General features: G+C 38.5%; 1 protein-coding gene across 6 annotated transcripts in view; it reads left to right on the top strand.

Moving 5' to 3' along the window:
* Positions 1-19,334, top strand: part of LOC124788247 (neurexin-4) — a 545,350-nt gene that overhangs the window by 303,069 nt on the left and 222,947 nt on the right. For all 6 annotated transcript variants that reach the window (XR_007016075.1, XM_047255435.1, XM_047255434.1 and 3 more), the window contains exon 16: positions 14,356-14,531. Coding sequence is in view for 5 of the 6 variants with exons in the window: in XM_047255435.1 (XP_047111391.1) it covers positions 14,356-14,531 (176 nt within the window). In the remaining variant the exon portion in view is untranslated. The remainder of the gene's footprint in view (positions 1-14,355; positions 14,532-19,334) is intronic.

A 19,334-nucleotide genomic window follows, 5' to 3' on the forward strand; every position in this document is an offset into this window, starting at 1 on the left:
CCACAGTCTCTGATAGCCCCCTGCCACACACCACACCCACCCCTGTCCCAACACCATAACTTTACCTACCCAGCACCCACACCCTCTTCCCTGCAGTCTCTCCTTCATCTGCTCCATCTCCACCTCAGTCCTCCTCATCATCATGTACCATACAAGTTCAGTAGTGCTGGTGCCTGTGCCACATTCCTATCCCATCCGTCCCTCCCACATTCTTATATCAGGCACCTGGTGCCTCTCTCTCCTAGTCATCAGCCACTCTCTTTCCCATTCCCCACTTCCTTTCTCCCATCGCCCATTCCATCCGACACAGTCGCTCACCTCAAATGCGCTGCAGTTCCTTCACTAAGTAGTCAGTGGGCATAATGTAGTCATAAAAGTTTTGTGTGTTTGTGTGTGTGTGTGTGTGTGTGTGTGTGTGTGTGTGTGTGTGTGTGTGTGTGTGTGAGTGAGAGAGAGAGAGAGAGAGAGAGAGAGAGCTGAATTTGAGTGTGTATATGTTGTCTGTAGTTCAAAAAGATATTCGTCTGAAAGCTATCAAAGTTCTTAGTCTTGCTTATGTGCCTTTCAATGAGTTGATGTCTCTGATATTTAGTAAGTTGCTATCTTTATTCCTTAAAGCATTTTCTTTTCGGCCAACACTTCTCATTACCACAAGAAAGAACTGAATGCTGTAGGCTTGTGATAGACAATAATCACAACATATACCATTCCGATCCATATACAGGGTGTGTCATAGAAATGTATACACACTTTGAAGCGTCATAGAAAATTTATTTCCCATTCTACAATGTTAAATTTCTGGAAATGGAAAGCTTAAAGTCCAATTGGAAAAATAAATGTAAATTTCAAATGTGATTAATGTTCAAACTGGTGGCCTTCAGCATCAATACATTTCTGAGTATGAGTCACCACTGATTCCGGACATCGTGCCAAAGTGTCCAATGATTTCTGCACACACCGCCTGAATCTCATTCCGAAATGTGTCCAGGTTACGTGGTTTACGTTTGTACACCTCATCTTTTACTGTGCCTCATAAGAAGAAATCCAGTGGCGTGAGGTCTGGAGAGCATGCAGGAAACTCAATTGGTCCCCTGTATCCTATCCACTGGCCTGGCACATTATGATCCAGGTATGCTCGTACATTCCTATGATAGTGTGGCGGGGCATCATCTTGTTGGAAATAAAACTCATCATTACCGCATAATGCACAAATGGCAGCGAATATGGAGTCAGCAAGCATTGTTAGGTACGTTTCTCCAATAACAGTACCTTCAAAGCGGAAAGGCCCAATGAGTCCCCTTGCACACAAATCACACCACACATTTACGCCAGGCAAATTCACAGTCTTTCCAACTGTAATGTGAGGATTATCTTCAGCCCAGTACACACAATTGTGCCTATTGACAGTTCCATTGAGTTTGAATTGGGCTTCATCCGACCAAATTATGCTACCCATAAAACTCAGTTCACATCTCACCATCTCCTGGACCCATTCACAAAATTCTAACCTTCAATCTGGATCGTCGTCACTTAGCTGTTGCACCAGCCTTAGAATGTACACACAAAGTTTGCCTTTCTTCAGAATGCATAGCACACTACTAGCACTTACATTACTCTCACGTGCTGCTTGCCTTGAAGATATTTGAGGCGAATGCTGAAACAGTTCCAAGACCGCATTTGTGGAATCATCACTTGTAGCTGTACGAGGTTGCCCTGATCGACCTTTATGCACATCACACATTGTTCCATTAATTTTGAATTTGTCTCGTAGACGTGTAATTGTTAACCTTGAAGGTGGTTCTGTACCATACTAACTTCTCCACTGTCTTCGAACCACAACTACATTCTCAAACTTCCAGTACCACTTAATTATCTGCTTCTGCACTTCAAAGCTCAAACGCACATCCACCTTGTTGCAGTTACTTCCTTGCCACTGCTGCCACCTGTTGAAGAAACATAACATTACTTTTGTTGATCATTCTTCCGGGTTATGTGGCCGTGGTCCATGGAATTCTTCCATTCCTAGCGTTTTGTCCAATACTACGTTGGACATCCTCAGAGGTATGGCTGGTCCTGCTGAGTCCTGCAGACTGACGAGTCAGGCGTCGGAGAACGGCCTAAATACTGAGGAAAGTGGGCATGGTCTAGCTTGCACATAGTAGCAGAGAGAAAACTAGTCAAAGATAAAATGTAACTATCGACAATAGTCCGTCATAGATAAAAAATACTTATCAATTCTGTAACGCCACTGTCCATATCTCACTTAATTTCAAGGCCTCTTCTTTTCTATTAAAATTATCTTCATGTTTATAAATTTCAGTAGCCTCCCTATACAGTCATGGATAGTAGTTCGTGGTAGCACTTAAAACTGTAGTTTCAGAAAACTTAACTACATGCTCACCTAACTGAAGTGCATGTTCCGCAGCGGCCGATTTATCTGTTTTTCCCAGTCAGCAAAGACTTTTATGCTCCTTTACCCTCATATTCACACTTCTTTTCGTAGTACCAATGTAGACCTTGCCACAAGTACACGGAATTTTATACACACCGCTAGATGATAATGGTGGCCTTCTATCTTTAACAGAATGAAGTACTTGTCCTATTTTTCTGGTAGGTTTGAATACCGGTTTTACTTTATGTTTCAGCAAAATTTTGCCGATTCAATCTGTAACCTTACTAATGAAAGGTAAAGACACCGTGTTCTTCCATTGCTGTGTACCATTCTTGTCCTTTGGCATGCTGTAATTAGGTCTTAAAACTCTATTAATTTCTTTGTTTGAGTACCCATTCTTTTCGAAGGCCTGTTTCAGATGATTCAGTTCCGTAAAAGATGTTCCGGAGTACAAATCCGTTTTGCCCTGTCCACTAAACTTTTGATTACACCTCTTTTTTGTTGTGGGTGATGATTGGAGTTCTGACATTCTGGTCAGTTTTGATATTGTATCTCTGTTTACTATGATTCCGGTCAATGAAGTTGTGGTTTACATAACAGAAGTTTTCGCTGAAGATTTGACTGCTCTGTTTAGACACTGTCTCACATATAGCCAGCTTCAGTGGGATGAGGAGTTTTATGAGCAAGTGGATGGTGTTGCCATGGGTAACGCGTTGAGCCCTGCAGTTGCCAATTTTTACACGGAGAAATTTGAACAATTAGCGTTGAATAAAGCAAATAAGAAACCATGTTGTTGGTATCGTTATGTAGATGACACATTCATGGTTTGGACACATGGTAAAAAAGCCTTAGACAAATTTTTTTACTATCTTAATAGCATAAACCCTAAAATTCAGTTTACCATTGAAGTGGAAAAAACCAGGCTATTTCATTTCTCGATGTGTTAGTCATGAGACAAAACGATGGCAGTCTAAGACATAAAGTGTTTCAGAAGGGCACACATACTGATAGATACTTACATAAGAACTCCAATCATCACCCACAACAAAAAAGAGGTATAATCAAAAGTTTAGTGGACAGGGCAAAATGGATTTGTACTCTGGAACATTTGGATACGGAACTGAATCATCTGAAACAAGCCTTCGGAAAGAATGGGTACTCAAACAAAGAAATTAATAGAGTTTTAAGACCTAATTACAGCAGACCAAAGGACAAGGATGGTACACAGCAATGGAAGAACATGGTGTCTTTACCTTTCATTAGTAAGGTTACAGATCAAATCGGCAAAATTTTGCTGAAACATAAAGCGAAACCGGTATTCAAACCTACCAGAAAATAGGACAAGTACTTTGTTCAGTTAAAGATAGAAGGCCACCATTATCATCTAGCGGTGTGTATAAAATTCCGTGTACTCGTGGCAAGGTCTACATTGGTACTATGAAAAGAAGTGTGAATACGAGGGTAAAGGAGCATAAAAGTCTTTGCCAACTGGGAAAAATAGATAAATTGGCCATTGCGGAACATGCACTCAGTCAGGTGACCATGTAGTTAAGTTTTCTGAAACTACAGTTTTAAGTGCTACCACGAACTATTATCCACGACTGTATAGGGAGGCTATTGAAATTTATAAACATGAAGATAATTTTAATAGAAAAGAAGAGGCCTTGAAATTAAGCAAGATATGGACAGTGACGTTACAGAATCGATAAGTGTTTTTTATCTATGACAGACTATTATCGATAGTTACATTTTATCTGTGACTAGTTTTCTCTCTGCTACTATGTGCAAGCTAGACCATGCCCACTTTCCTCGGCATTTAGGCCACTCTCTAATCACCCACTCATCAGTTGGCAGGACTCAGGAGGACCAGCCATACCTCTGAGGATGTCCAACGTAGTATTGGATGAAATGTTAGGAATAGAAGAATTCCATGGACCATGGCCACATAACCCGGAAGAATTATCAACAACAGTACCATCCGGTCATGAAAGCCTTCATTGTATGATAACATTACTTTCTCACAGATATTTAACCTTGTAGAACAGGAAATAAATTGTCTATGACAGTTCAACGTGTGTGCACATTTTTTTGATGCACCCTGTAGAAGTCAGTATTTTGTGAAGATCTCCACCCATTGATATTTTAAATGTAGCAACAATACAACTACAATGACAAAGAGTTCTTAGCCTACTTCTTCTGAAAATACTAGAGCTGCAGGGCCAGTGAGATTGTTGTGGCACCTGCACTAAATTGATCTCAAAAGTAGCTGACTGACAAATGTGACTTGTGTGTTATGGAGTGTACATGAATCACCTTCTCACCAAACAATGCAAAACCCATCAGAACAGATAAAAAATTGATTCTGTTTCCTTCCCAAGTGAACAGGGAGTGAGGGAAAAAGTCGTATCTGTGACACCACAAATAACTCAAATGTTACAAACAATTTATGGTCAGGCAGTATGTTATTTGAATTAGGTGCAAAGAACAAGCTATTTATTCTTTGTTGAACAATGAAATTTCACAGTATTGTGCCTTTTTCTGGAAATTTTACACCATGACTTACTTAATTCAATAACAGTCGTGCATCATTATGAGTCAATTCAGTTTGAATAATTAGCATTATTTGCATTTCATGCTGTGTTTTGTCCTTTCCAAATGAACACGTCTAACCATGAGATTTCTTTGTGACGTAGTTATGATTTTTGTCACTGACAAAGTACTGGTACCTTAAAGTGTTTAAGTTGTAGTATGAGAAGGTAAATCATCATAATAGCTGAACTGTGCCTGTAACGTTACTCTCCAAATCAATATTAATGTGACAGGACCAGTAACTTCAGTTTTAAACAAGTTTCAAAATGTTCATTCTTTCATGCAATATTATGAAGGTAAAATAAGAGCATATAAATTTCAGAGTGAGGGATATGATTCCTGTCTCATGGAATTCTGTGAGGAAAATCTTAGTCTATCTATCACTCACTTGCTACATGTGCTACACATCTCCGTTTCATTTTCATTGCAGTCATAGTTCTGTCTTTCAGTCGAGCCTACGTCTACATACATGCCTCACAAGCCACCACACAAAGCATTGCAGAGAGTATGCTGTAGCACTACTAGTTGTTTCCTTGCATGTTCCACTCGCAGACAGAGTGAGGGGAAAGTGATGTCTAAATGCCTCCGCATGTGCCATAATTTCTCATATCTTATCTTCTGGTCCTTATGGATAATGTATGTTAGTGCCAGTAGGATCATTCTTCAGTCAGGTGCAAATGCTGGTTCTTAAATTATCATAGCAGTGTTCCTTGAAAAGAATGTCGTCTTCCCTGCAGTGATTCCCATTTGAGTTCCCGAAGCATCTCCATAACACTTCCATGTTGCTTGAACCTACTACCAGTAACAAACCTAGCAGCCCACCTCTGAATTGCTATGATGTCTTCCGTTAAAGTGACCAGATGTGTACTCCAAATACTCAAGCAATACTCATGAATAGGTAACAGTAGTGTCCTATATGTGGCCTCATTTACAGATGACCCATGCTTTCTTAAAATTTCCCAATAAGCTGAAGCCGACCATTTACCTTCCTTACCACAATCCTCAAATGCTTGTTCTCACTTTTACAGTGTTATGCCCAGATATTAAAATGACATGACTGTGTCAACCAGGACACAACTAATGCTGTATTTGAACATTATGTGTTTGTTTTACACATTAATTTGCATTTTTCTACATTTTGAGTCAGCTGCCATCAATCACACCAACTAGAAATTCTGTCTAAGTCATCTTGTATCATCCTACAGTCACTCATCTTCAGCACCTTACTGTGCACCACAGCATCATCAGCAAACAACTACAGATTGCTGCCCACCCTGTCTGCCAGATCATTTGTGTACATAAGAAATAATAGCAGGCCTATAACATTCCCTGGGGCAGTCCTGATGATACCCTTGTCTCTGATGAACACTCACTGTTGAGGACAACATACTGGGTTCTATGTTCCGTCTGTTCCTAATGTTTTTTTCTGTATTTCCTAGTGACTATGAACATACATCTGTCAATTGATTGAGTAGTCCTCAGTTAATGAACATTTTTACATTTCAATAGCATGCCGTTTTGCCACAAGTTAAAACTGCTGACACAGACTGCTGTAAATGCTGCATTTCAAACACATAGATAAGACAGATCTGAAAACTTTACTTAGTACCAAAAGGCACTCCTGGCTTTTGTTATCTCCTATTTATTCTTTAGCTGTTCAACCAACCCTTATACACAGAAACACACCAATTGGTTCTATAACTTCATTGCTGTTATTCATACTGTTTGCATTGGAATGGGTTGATTATTCTTGTATTTAGTTGTATGATAATTAATTTTCAGACTTACTTTCAACTTTCTCTTCTAAGCTCCTTGGTTAGTAGTTGAAGTTTATCTGCACAAGAAGAAAATGTTCGTCGTTAACCAAAGGAAGCTGAGTCAGATATGTTCCATTAAGCTCTGCTGCTTTTTGATTTTCCCAGTTTAAAATCTGTATCTGAGAATAGTTTTAGTAATAGGGAACCTCCTTATTCAACTTCATTTCAATTCCAAATTTAAATAAAAAAATATGTAGTTGTACATATTCTTCTGTGTGAATGAATATGTTTTTTCTCAATGGCTGTTAATAAAGGTTGTTGTAATTAAACTGAAAGCATTCTAAAAACCTAAGAATCAGTTGAGAAGTTTATTTTCTCATAACATAAAAGTCAAACCAGTCATTTATTGTACAGGAGACTCATCAACATTATGCTATTAAAAACTCTAGTTTTATATTATTTTGGTGCTGTACTATCTAACTACAGCACATCATTTAATTTCACACACTACATTAAAAATTAATTATTATTAAATTTCTTTTGTGGGTTTACATATTTCAGTTCTTTTTATTGTATCCTGCTCAAGTAAAGACACTATCATTCTAGAATACCTTTACTGAGTAATACCACTTTTGGGCTAGGATGCTGTACAATTTCCTGTTCAGAAGAATATTCTCAATCTTATTTATGCTTTGCCCTTTTAATTCATTCCAAGTTTTCATTCCAATGTACTGTGGAGTTTGGGCAGAGAACTGTGGGCAGTGGGTAGGAAGCATGAATTTTCTTTATTCATAGTACTATACATATGCTGAGAATTATCTACTAAAAATAGACCAATGACAACATTATGAAAAGAACAGTTGCTACTCATCATATATCAGAGATGCTGAATTGTGGATAAGCACAACAGAAAGTCTGTCAAACAAAACTTTTAGCCAAACAGGCCTTCAACAGAATTAGACAACATACACATATACTCAATCAAATGCAACTCACACACAACTGATCACAGTCTCTGGTTGTCAAGACCATATTAGATTAGACTTATGTTGTGTGTAAAAGGAATTAGCTCATACACTGAAGCACCAAATAAACTGGTAAAGGCATGCGTATTCAAATACAGAGATATGTAAACAGGCAGAATATGGCACTACAGCCAGCAACACCTATGTAAGACAACAAGTGTCTGGGACAGTTGATAGACTAGTTACTGCTGCTACAATGGCAGGTTATCATGATTTAAGTGAGTTTGAACATGGTGTTATAGTCGGCGCATCAGCTATGGGACACAGCGTCTCCGAGGTAGCAACGAAGTGGGGATTTTCCTCTATGACCATTTCACGAGTGTACCATGAATATGATGAATCCAATAAAACATCAAATCTCCAGCATTGCTGCAGCCAGGAAAAGATCCTGCAAGAACGGGACCAACAATGAGTGAAGAGAATCATTCAGTGTGACAGAAGAGCAACCATTCTGCAAATTACTGCATATTTCAATGCTGGGCCATCAACAGGTGTCAGCGTGCAAACCATTCAATGAAACATCATTGATATGGGCTTTTGCAGCCGAAAGCCTGCTCGTGTACCCTTGATGGCTGCCCAACACAAAGCTTTATGCCTCACCTGGACCTGTCAACACTGATACTGGATGTTGACAGCTGGAAACATGTTGCCTGGTCAGACGAGTCCTGTTTCAAATTGTGTCATGCGGATGGACACGTACGGGTATGGAGACAACCTAATGAATCCATGGATCCTGCATTTCAGCATGGGACTGTTCAAGCTGGTGGAGGCTCTATAATCATGTGGGGCATGTGCAGTTGGAGTGATATGGGATCCCTGATACATCTAGATATGACTCTTACAGGTGACATGTACATAAGCATCCTGTCTGATCACCTGCATCCATTCATGTCCATTGTGTGTTCCGACGGACTTGGGCAGTTCCACTAGGACAATGCGACATCCCACACATCCATAATTGCTACAGAGTGGCTCCAGGAACACTCTTCTGGGTTTAAACATTTCCCCTAGCCACCAAACTCCCCAGACATGTACATTATTGAGCATATTTGGGATGTCTTGCAATGTGCTGTTCAGAAGAGATCTCCATCCCCTCGTACTCTTATGGATTTATGGACAGCCCTCCAGCACTACTTTAGACATTCATCGAGCCCATGCCACATTGTGTTGTGGCACTTCTGTGTGCTCATGGGGGCCTACACAATGTTAGGCAGGTGTACCAGTTTCTTTGAATCTTCAGTGAATATGTAGAGGAGCAGAACACTTGAAATGTATAGCTCTCTTAATAGTGGACAACAAAGCGCCCTTGGCCTTTCTTTGCAGTTATTTCTGATAACACCATACTTCATCACAGATGCTAAGTAACTACGGTACATTTATCACATCTTGTCAGCTGAGTCCTTCAGGAGAATTATAATTTAACAATTGCCTTTAATTTGTTTCTTAGCTTCTGAATGAATTTATTTTTTGACATTTCTTTTTATGTCCTTACAGCATTCTTAAATACTTTTTATAGTTTTTAACATAATTAATAAACTCAAGACTTTTATTGTGTTTCAGATCCATATGTAGTTTCCTTTTTTCTCCCTAGATTTTGATGCCAGTAGTAACCAGTTCAGATCAATACAAGGGGCATTCAATAAGTAATGCATCACTTTCTTCTTCGAAAAGCAAGTTCGTTTCATTCAGGGTTTTAGTACACCATTTTGTTCCCCACTCTTTTGCCTACAAAACCCTATTTTCAACATAGTCTCCAATCAATGTGACACCCTTCTGTCATCTTACTGGGAGGCCCTGTATGCCTGCATGGTACCACTCAGCTGGTCGACACCAGAGCCAGCGTCTTGCTGCATAATAACCTCCCGATCGTCCATGTACTGCTTCACAGAGTGCATTCTTCATTGGGCCAAACAGATGGCCAGCCGGTGTGGCCGAGCGGTTCTAGGCACTTCAGTCTGGAACCGCACGACTGCTACGGTCGCAGGTTCGGATCCTGCCTCGGGCATGGATGTGTGTGATGTCCTTAGGTTAGTTAGGTTTAAGTAGTTCTAGCTTCTAGGGGACTGATGACCTAAGATGTTAAGTCCCATAGTTCTCAGAGCCATTTGAACCATTTTTGAACCAAACAGATGGAATCCAGAAGGCGTGAGATCTGGGCTGTAGCATGAGTGAGGAAGAACAGTCCAGTGAAGTTTTGTTAGCTCTTCTTAGGTTCACAGACATGTGCGAGGCTTTGTGGTGTCACATAGAAGGAGAGGGTTGTTTGGATTTCTGTGGCAACAAACACCCTGAAGTCATTTTGTAGATTTCCTGAGGGTAACGCAATGGATTTCAGTTGATCATTGCACCATAAGGGAGGACATCAAGCAGAGTCCCAGAAGATCATTACCATGACTTTATTGGCTGATAGTGTGGCTTTGAACTTTTTTTCAGTGTAAAGGTGGTGTAACACTCCATGGATTGCCGTTTTGTTTCTGGTTCAAAGAGATGAACCCATGTTTCATCACCTGTGACAGTGTTCAACAAAAATTGTCATGGTTGGCCTTGTAATTCACAAGTAGTTCTGCATAGATGGTCCTTTGTTGTTCTTTATGGTCTTCTGTTAAGTGGTGAAGGACCCAGCAGGCACAAACCTATGAGTACCCCAACTGGTGGATGAGTGTGTCAGCTTTGCCAACAGACATTCAGTTGAGCATCAAGGTGTGTGATTGTGATCCATTGATCACCTCAAATGATGGTGCCCACATGTTTCAGCATTACAGGAACCGCAGCTTTGTGTGGCTGACAGGCATGTGGTTGATTGGACAGATTTGTGCAACCTTGTGTCATTGATGACAGACAACTCGTCCAACAATGAGTGTGTCAGCTTTGCCAACAGACATTCAGTTGAGCATCAAGGTGTGTGATTGTGATCCATTGATCACCTCAAATGATGGTGCCCACATGTTTCAGCATTACATGAACCACAGCTTTGTGTGGCTGACAGGTATGTGGTTGATTGGACAGATTTGTGCGACCTCGTGTCATTGATGACAGACAACTCGTCCAACAATTCCATGCTTATTTTCACTTCCAGGTCTCCGTAGACATTCTGGAAGCACCTGCAAATAATTTTGATGCTCTGGTTTTCTGCCAAAAGAAACTCAGTGACAGCTCTATTCTTGGGATGCACATCAGTTACAGACACCTGTCGGGACTTCATGAAACTATGGGAGCTGAAGCAAGAATATTTGATGATGTCCCACAGCAAATTCTGCATTTTTTCAACCAAACTGGCTGGGAAAAGAAATGTGTTGTATTACTTAATGAACACATCTCATAGTTGCCTTTCCCCAGCAGTTTACTTATGAAAATGTGTCACTGAAGACAAGCAGAAATCACTCACCCAAAGTTTTCCCAATGTGAAGATTCATTTTGTAATTGCCACTGAACCTCATTACTACAACAGAACAAATTTATGTTTTCCTCACTGAATTTTCTTTTGATAAAGTTGTCCTAGTATTTTGTGTGTTTATTTTTGCAATTCAATCAATAAAGCAGAGTGATATGAAAGTCTTGGGTTGAAGCAGAATTTAGCATCAACTGCATAATTTGTTAAGATATTGTCTATATGTTGCTGTCCTCCCATTTGTCCTGTTGAATTGGTGACGTTTAGACTGAAGCCAGATTCTTGAATCAGATCAGTAAGCTGTGTTGATATGTTTGATTTTCTAGTTGTATCCATGTTGAAAGCAGCAGCAATCACTGTTTTTCTTTCTTTTTTAAGTTTCTCAAAAAGGAATTGCAATTTAGCAAAACATAATTGGTTATTTCAGCACCTGGAGTCCTGCATATAGAGATAATTACACTGCTTTGACGTAATTCTATACAGCATGTTTTAAATATAAGTTCTTCATCATAGCTTCAAAATCATATCTTATTTTATATTGTAATGTATTTCAACAACTATACAGGAGTGTCTGTGACTTCTGCCACTCCTACAAAAGCTACTGGCTACTCTGATAGTTCCTTCCTTATTTAGAACTGCGATAGTCTTTTGTTTTTCTTATTCCTAGGCTAACACTGACTTTGCAGTTTTGAGTTTCAGTGTTTCTGAGCATTGAGTCACTGATTATTAAAAAGTCATTTTTGGTACCTAGCATTTCTGCTTTTTGAAGTTAGTTTGTTTTCTTGCATTTTATGGTGGTCCATTTGTATTTGTTTGTTTCTTCCAGATTGAGTGAACTGTTGCCTAGTTCATCACTAGAATTATGTTGGATCTTAATTAAATTTTTCAGTGAGCTCTAACCATGCAGATTTTTATGGTTATGATGAATTTTTTACACTGGTCAGTTTCTTATTTTCCCAGGTTTAATGGTTATTTATACTTATTGCTCTGTTCTGAAATTTTGTTCACTGACTTGCAAATGATCCGTTGTGATGCACATCCATTGTGATATATCTATAGTCCCAGTTCATTACTTACTTGATTAAAATCAAGTGTTTTACATATTTAAATAGTTATTTTGTTTTCCAAAACAGAATTCTCACATCTTTTACCATAAACGTTGTTTTCATTTTTTATTTATCAATGGTTGTGTTTCATGGATTTTGTTTGCTATCACAGTGATCTTTCTCGCCATATTCTGAGAGACTTAACCTTTCACCCCCCCCCCCTCCCCCACTTCCCTATCCCAAACACACAAAGTAAAGTTTTTTCTTTTTTTCCTATTTAGCCTCCTTTGGCTTCAAGCTGAAAGCTGAAGATCAGCTTTTTTTTTAATATATTAATTTTTTAATTTACTTTTTCTTTCATTTCACTCATCTGATTCTGTGATTCTATTCCAAGAGAGGTCTGTCAAGAATGTAAAACCAGGCACAGAATGTGTAAGTAAAGAGAAACAGCTTTTATAATTTGCATTCAAAAATTATATTAAGTGCCATTAATGACAAACGACTTACGTGACTTTAATCAGTGGCATTAGTTTTATTCTGTCTGCTGAACATTTTAGTCTCTACAGATTATTAAAATTTTTTTGGGACTGGTCTATGCACACACAAAATATAGTCTCTTATTAAAAAAAATCAGCTGCTTTTTCAGTGACATTATTCAGCTACTGTTTGCCCACGACTGTATACTTAGAGTGATTAAATGTACTTTCATCATAAAATATTTATCTGCTTTTGATTGTTAAAATTTTTGTTTTACACCTTATCATCTGAATTTTTATTGTGTTTTCCAGGGCCAACAGTTTTAAATTGTTGTTTTGTGTTTATTCTGCAGCATTCCTTGTTTCATTTATATGTATGTCAAACAGGTATTGGATAAGTACTCTTATATACCACATAATATTTATAAGTATTGGAAGGAGTAAAGGTAAAATTCACAAAACCGGACTGGTGGGTATTGTGGCCATAAGAACTATGGCATCAAAGGATGTGTCGTAAGACAGTTCCCAGCTCCATAATTCAGAGGCCAATGGCTGGCCAACTCAACTCTTGGCCACAATTTGATGGGACATGTTCATTTGGGTAGACAACTGGTTGATGGTTGTATCCACATGAAAGACTATACGGAAGTTATAACAGAGCTGATATAGATGTGACTGCTTTCACAAGCAGCCCTGTGTCTGATAGAGTAGATATACCTTTGAGGGAACTGGAACAGGATGTGGTGAGTGGGTGCAGAGCACCTGGTTGTTCTGCATGGATGTATGTTATGAGGAAAGGGATTGGAGACAGGTGGTATAAGGATGGACCATCATATTTGCTAGATTGGTTGGGTGGCAGAGTATCACTTTTTGAGGGGTGAGAAGGATGTAAGATATTCCTCATTTCTGGACATGATTACAGGTAACTGAAGCTCTAGCAAAGGCTGTGATAACATTGGGTAGTGAGGGGAGTGCTCCTTTGCAAATGATTTTCAGGGGTGGTTGGAGGATTAGTGGCATGTGTGGATATGACACAAGAGATGTCTTTGTGGACTAGGTCCAGAGGATAGTACCCATCTGTAAAGGCCTTAATAACACCCAAAGCATCCTGAGAAAAGGACTGCTTGTCTCTGCAGTGTTCCCACTAAACTGAAACTTGTGCTGGAATTTCAAAAACAATGTGTAAAAAAGGCAAATCTGTGTGTAATACAGAAAATCTTACATTCACAATGTACATTAGTGAATGTTTAATATGGACTACCTTGATATCCAGATTGATTCTTCTTGTTGATTTAGTTTACATACTCCCTGAGCTACCCTCAAAAATTTATAACCAAGGCTGTGTTTAATTCTCTCAAACACTCCATGGTAAAGATAAACAGAATATCAGATCTGCTTACATGAAGTACCTACTATGACTTAATACATTTAATTATTTGTCAGATTATAATTAATACTAAGCATGAAGAGGGTGAAATGTCTGAAATTTCATTTATTCCTTTCAAATGACTGATTCTTCTTTCTTTTCCAAATTGTTTTGCTCAGCAGTATTATTTTTTGTTGCAGAAATCATTTGTTATTACTTTTGTTCCAGACATAATGTTGATTATTTCTGTGTATTAATAACTTAAATGTGGATAATCCTTTGTCTTTCTATAGTAATTTTGTGGATATATTTTCAGCACTTCACAGGAAAACATGTGAAGAACTGGCTCTACTTGGATATACAAAACCAAGTGTTTACTGGATTGACATAGATGGAAATGGAAGGTTTCCTCCTGCTCATGTTAAATGTGAATTTCAAGCAACAGAAGATGCAACAAAAACTATTGTAGAGCATAACTTACCCAGCCAGACTGTAAGTACCAGTGACTGATTAGGAGCTACTTTGCTTGAAAGAGTGAAAGATTAAGGTGTATTTGAATATGTTTCCTGCAAAACACTAAAACGTGGGTTTACACAAATTTATTTTCATTGTAAAATAGTAAATCAGAAGAAATTTTCTTAATCATGGTTTGCCAAAATTTTTTGCTGCCTGAAAGATTTTTTTTTTTTTGGTTTTGTTTTTCTTTAATCGAATTTTTACATTTTTTGCAAGCTGCAAAACTGTATAAACTTTTCACACTAATTAAGGCCATAGAAGCATGGTCTTTCCCAAATGTACAAGATGGTTATAATTAAAATTAATCTTTCAAAACACTGTTAAAATAACACCACTGGTCAGATTGATGTCAAATTGCAGCAGAATATTATTGGAAAAGGGGGAAAGTGTATGGGAGAAGAAGAAAAATAATGTGAAAATTGATCAATAGATGGTGTTGTATGCACCAGAATATGTAAATGAAAACACCTGTCATGTGAATGACCCATTGAAGTTGGTACAAACATGCCGGGTACACAGCTTTTCCTCCTTTCGCATATGCAACATTCGCCATGACTGTCTCAATGCAGGATCGCAGTCTGCTTGTAAAGCTGTACTACAAAAATGATGACTGTGCACACGTCACTCTGCAGAAGTTCTGGACACTGAAGGGTTCAAAAAAAGACATTGGCTCTATGACTGCCACGGGTCTGGAGAAAATGATTTGGAAATTCGAAAAGATGGGTTCTTTTGGTGTGCAACCTGGTAGAGAGAGGAAATGAATTGATTCAACGTCAGTGGAAGCAGTGGCCACAGCTATTCAGGAGGAGACGAGTGGTGGTGTGCAAAACGTGTAGTGCACGGAGAATTGCCCAAACATTGGACATACCCTTGAGCACGGTGTGTAAAATTCGATGAAACATCCTTCTTTGCAATCCATTCAAAATTACCCACATGCATGAGTTGCTTCCTGTTGACTGCCAGCAAGAGAGACCTTTGCTTTAGAATTTCTTGCTCGCATGGAAGTGGACAATCACTGGCTGTGGAAGATTTTGTGGACAGACAAATCCCACTTCCATCTGACACATATGTCAATATACAGAATTTTTGAATATGGGCAATGGAAAATCCACATGCAAATCAACCAGTATCACTTCATCCTGAAAAGGTCAATGTGTGGTGTGGGTTTATGGTATCATTTATCATAGGGCCAAATTTTTTTGAAGAGTTAGGTGTTTCCAGTCCTGTTACCTGTACCGTCACTGGTAAACACTATGAGTATGTTTTGTACAACCATGTCATTCCAGCTCTCCAACAGTATGGATGTGTGGATGGAAACATTTTTATGCAAGATGGCACACCTCTGCACATTGCAAATCCAACTAAGCAGCTGCTGAAGTGCAATTTTGGAAATGCTAGAATTATCAGCCACCATTTCCCTACAGCCTGGCCATCCCGATCACCTGATCTTGATCTGCTGTGGGGCTATCTGAAAGATGTTGTGTTCAGTGTTCTGATTGCAAACTTAGCTGCATTGAAAGCATGCATTGCACAACACATTCTGAACGTGACCCCAGAAACACTCCGATCAGTTGTGGAAGATGCTGTTTCTCAATTTCAACTTCTTGCAGAAAATGATGACAGCATATTGAACGTTTTGTGCCAGTCACATGGAAATTAATAATACAATTTGATTTTGATTGATGCTTTTTATGCAGTTTTTGGCATCAGGACAATTAAAAACCGATGTGATTGATGCTTTTTATGCTGTTTTAGGCCTCAGGACAGTTAAAAACCGATGTGATTGATGCTTTTTATGCAGTTTTTGGGCTTAGGACAGTTAAAAAGCAACATGAGTGATGCTTTTTATGCAGTTCTTGGTCTCAGGGCAATTAAAAAAGACATACACCTTAGGCATTGTTGTATGATTCATTTGTCATTTGTAATCAACCATTATTAAATTATGATGCTTACAGCACCATCTATTGCTACATTTTGTAACTATTTAGTTTTCTTCTGTCATACATTTCTACAGCAGTTTGAAAGTTTAGCTTTAATTAGAATCACCCTGTACTTCTGACCAAAAAGTGATTCTGGTAGCTGGTGTCCAAGAGTTTTGTTAATTACACCTTTTCCATTCTTATGATGATATTTCCATAGAAATTTTCATCCCCTAACACATTTCTATCTAACTGAGAAGTAAAATACCAGCTTTCATAGAGTTGGTTTTAAATTTGTTTTAATATCATGAAATATTTTCTTAAAAATTTTTTTCCAGTGTTTAACTGCCTTAGAGATGGAGATTTAAAATCGTTGAAACACCAACTTTTTATTTATAACAGAGAAACCCAATACTAATAACCGAGCGAGGTGGCGCAGTGGTTAGCACACTGGACTCGCATTCGGGAGGACGATGGTTCAATCCTGTCTCCAGCCATCCTGATTTAGGTTTTCCGTGATTTCCCTAAATTGTTTCAGGAAAATGCCGAGATGGTTCCTTTGAAAGGGCACGGCCGATTTCCTTCCCAATCCTTCCCTAACCCGAGCTTTCGCTCCGTCTCTAATGACCTCGTTGTCGACAGGACATTAAACACTAACCACCACCACCACCCAATACTAATAGATTTAGCTTTGAAAATGCTTTCATAATGAAATAATTTCATAAAAGTTTTTATCTCCTATGTTAGTCCCTTAAGGGGTTAAAATTCCAAAATCACTGAAATATTTTTATTTATTTATTTTATTTCCACCTGAGAAGTCAAATATCAGTTTTCATAGACGTATCATTAAAATGCTTTAATAGTTCTTTAGCAATGACTTCTTTAAAAAAAAACTTTCATACTCTATTTTACTTCCTTGATGGTTGGGTTATCAAAAATACTGAGACACATATTTTATTTCTGACTGAGAAACCGAATACCATTTTTCATAGTTCTACATTCAAAATTGCCTTAATAGTGACATGTTTTTAAAAGGCCTTTCATCCCCTGTTTTGCCCCCTTAGGAGTGGAATTTTGAACAGTCCCTTCTTAAACGATGCCTTCAGTATTAAGAGCCACACCTTCTCTAAATTTCAGTTTTCTATCCCTAGCAGTTTAGGCTAAGGGATGATGAATCATAGAATCGGTCTGACCCTGTTTCAGCCCCCCCTCCCCCTCCCCTCCCCCCCCCTTAATGGTTGAATTTACAAAAACAGTGAAAAACATTTATTTATTTATTTATTTTTTTTTTTTTTTCGTTTCTAAATGAGAAGCCAGATACCAGTTTTCGCCGGCTGGAGTGGCCGAGCGGTTCTAGGCGCTACAGTCTGGAACTGCGCGACCGCTACGGTCACAGGTTTGAATTCTGCCTCGGGCATGGATGTGTGTGATGTCCTTAGGTTAGTTAGGTTTAAGTAGTTCTAAGTTCTAGGGGACTGATGACCTCAGAAGTTAAGTCCCATAGTGCTCAGAGCCATTTGAACCATACCAGTTTTCATAGATTTAGCATATAATGCTTTCACAATGAAATATTTTACTAAAACATTTCACCCCCTCAGGGGTCTAATTTCCAAAAACAGTGAAACAATTTTTTTCCCCTTGAGAAACCAAACTTTGTAATGAAATATTTCACAAAATATTTCATCCTCTATTTAGCCTCCTTAGGGGATGAATTTCCAAAAACACTGAAACACGTATTTTTAATTTGGAACCAAGAAGTGATATACCAGTTTTCATGGTGTAGCTTTAAAAATACTTTAGTAGCTTTTTAATAATTACTTTTTTTAAAAAAAAAGTCACCCACCATTTCATCCCCATAGGGGATAAATTTCCAAAAATGCTTATACATGTATTTCTTTATTTCTGACCAAGAAACCACATACCAATTTTCATAGGCTTGTCTTCAAAATTGTCTTAATAGTGACATATTTTCAAAAAAGCTTCCCATCTCCTATTTCACCCCCATAGGGGGTAATCAATGTCTGCAGTATAAGACCAGTACCATCGCAAAATTTCAAGATTCTATCCGTAGAGGTTTGGACTGGGCAGTAGTGAGTCAGTGAGTGAGTCAGTATGGACATTGCCAATTATATGTAGAGAAGCTTACATTGAAATAGAATGGCTGGCCTGTTCTTACCTTCAGAAGGCACAATCCTTAGTACTGCCAACAGAAATGTTTAAGGCAGAAAATATTAGTCCTAACTTTCTTCAGAGAGAGAGTAGGGATTGGTTTGGGAGGTAATAAAATGTCTGGTGAAGAGGCGAGGGTGTCACTCAGATCTTAGTTTTACAGAAATCCACCTTCTGTGAGAACAAGGGAAGGCAAAGGTAAAGGAAAAGTTGTCAGAGAGTGTAGGAGATCAAAAATATTGTGCTGCTGAGCAATGTGTCAGCTTCAGCTTGTAGGTGATAGAAGGGATAGAGTGAGAAGTAACGAGGAAGAAAAACAAAAAGTAGAAAGAATAATGCAGTGCATAAAGAGGAAAAGATAGGGAAAAATTCTTAAGTGTTAGAGAGGGGGAGGAATGAACAATGAAAAAGAAAATATACAAATGTTTTCGTAAATAATGCAATTCTGACACATCAGGAAAAGGGAAGGTTGCTAATGGAAGTTAAGTCAATGGGGGTAGCTGAGTGAGAGAATCTACTTAAGAGCAGATTCCCACATCCAAAGTTCAGGGAAACTAGTACAGGGTGAAAGGGTCCATATAGAACCTGTGAGTTATTAATTTGTGGTGATAAGATTCCTCACTGAAAATAGACACAAATGTTCATTATTAGACTGAATAAAAGCATATAATCTCAAAATAACAGAAGACAT

The sequence above is a fragment of the Schistocerca piceifrons genome, chromosome 3 (genome assembly GCF_021461385.2).
Source record: "Schistocerca piceifrons isolate TAMUIC-IGC-003096 chromosome 3, iqSchPice1.1, whole genome shotgun sequence".
Lineage (NCBI taxonomy): Eukaryota > Metazoa > Arthropoda > Insecta > Orthoptera > Acrididae > Schistocerca > Schistocerca piceifrons.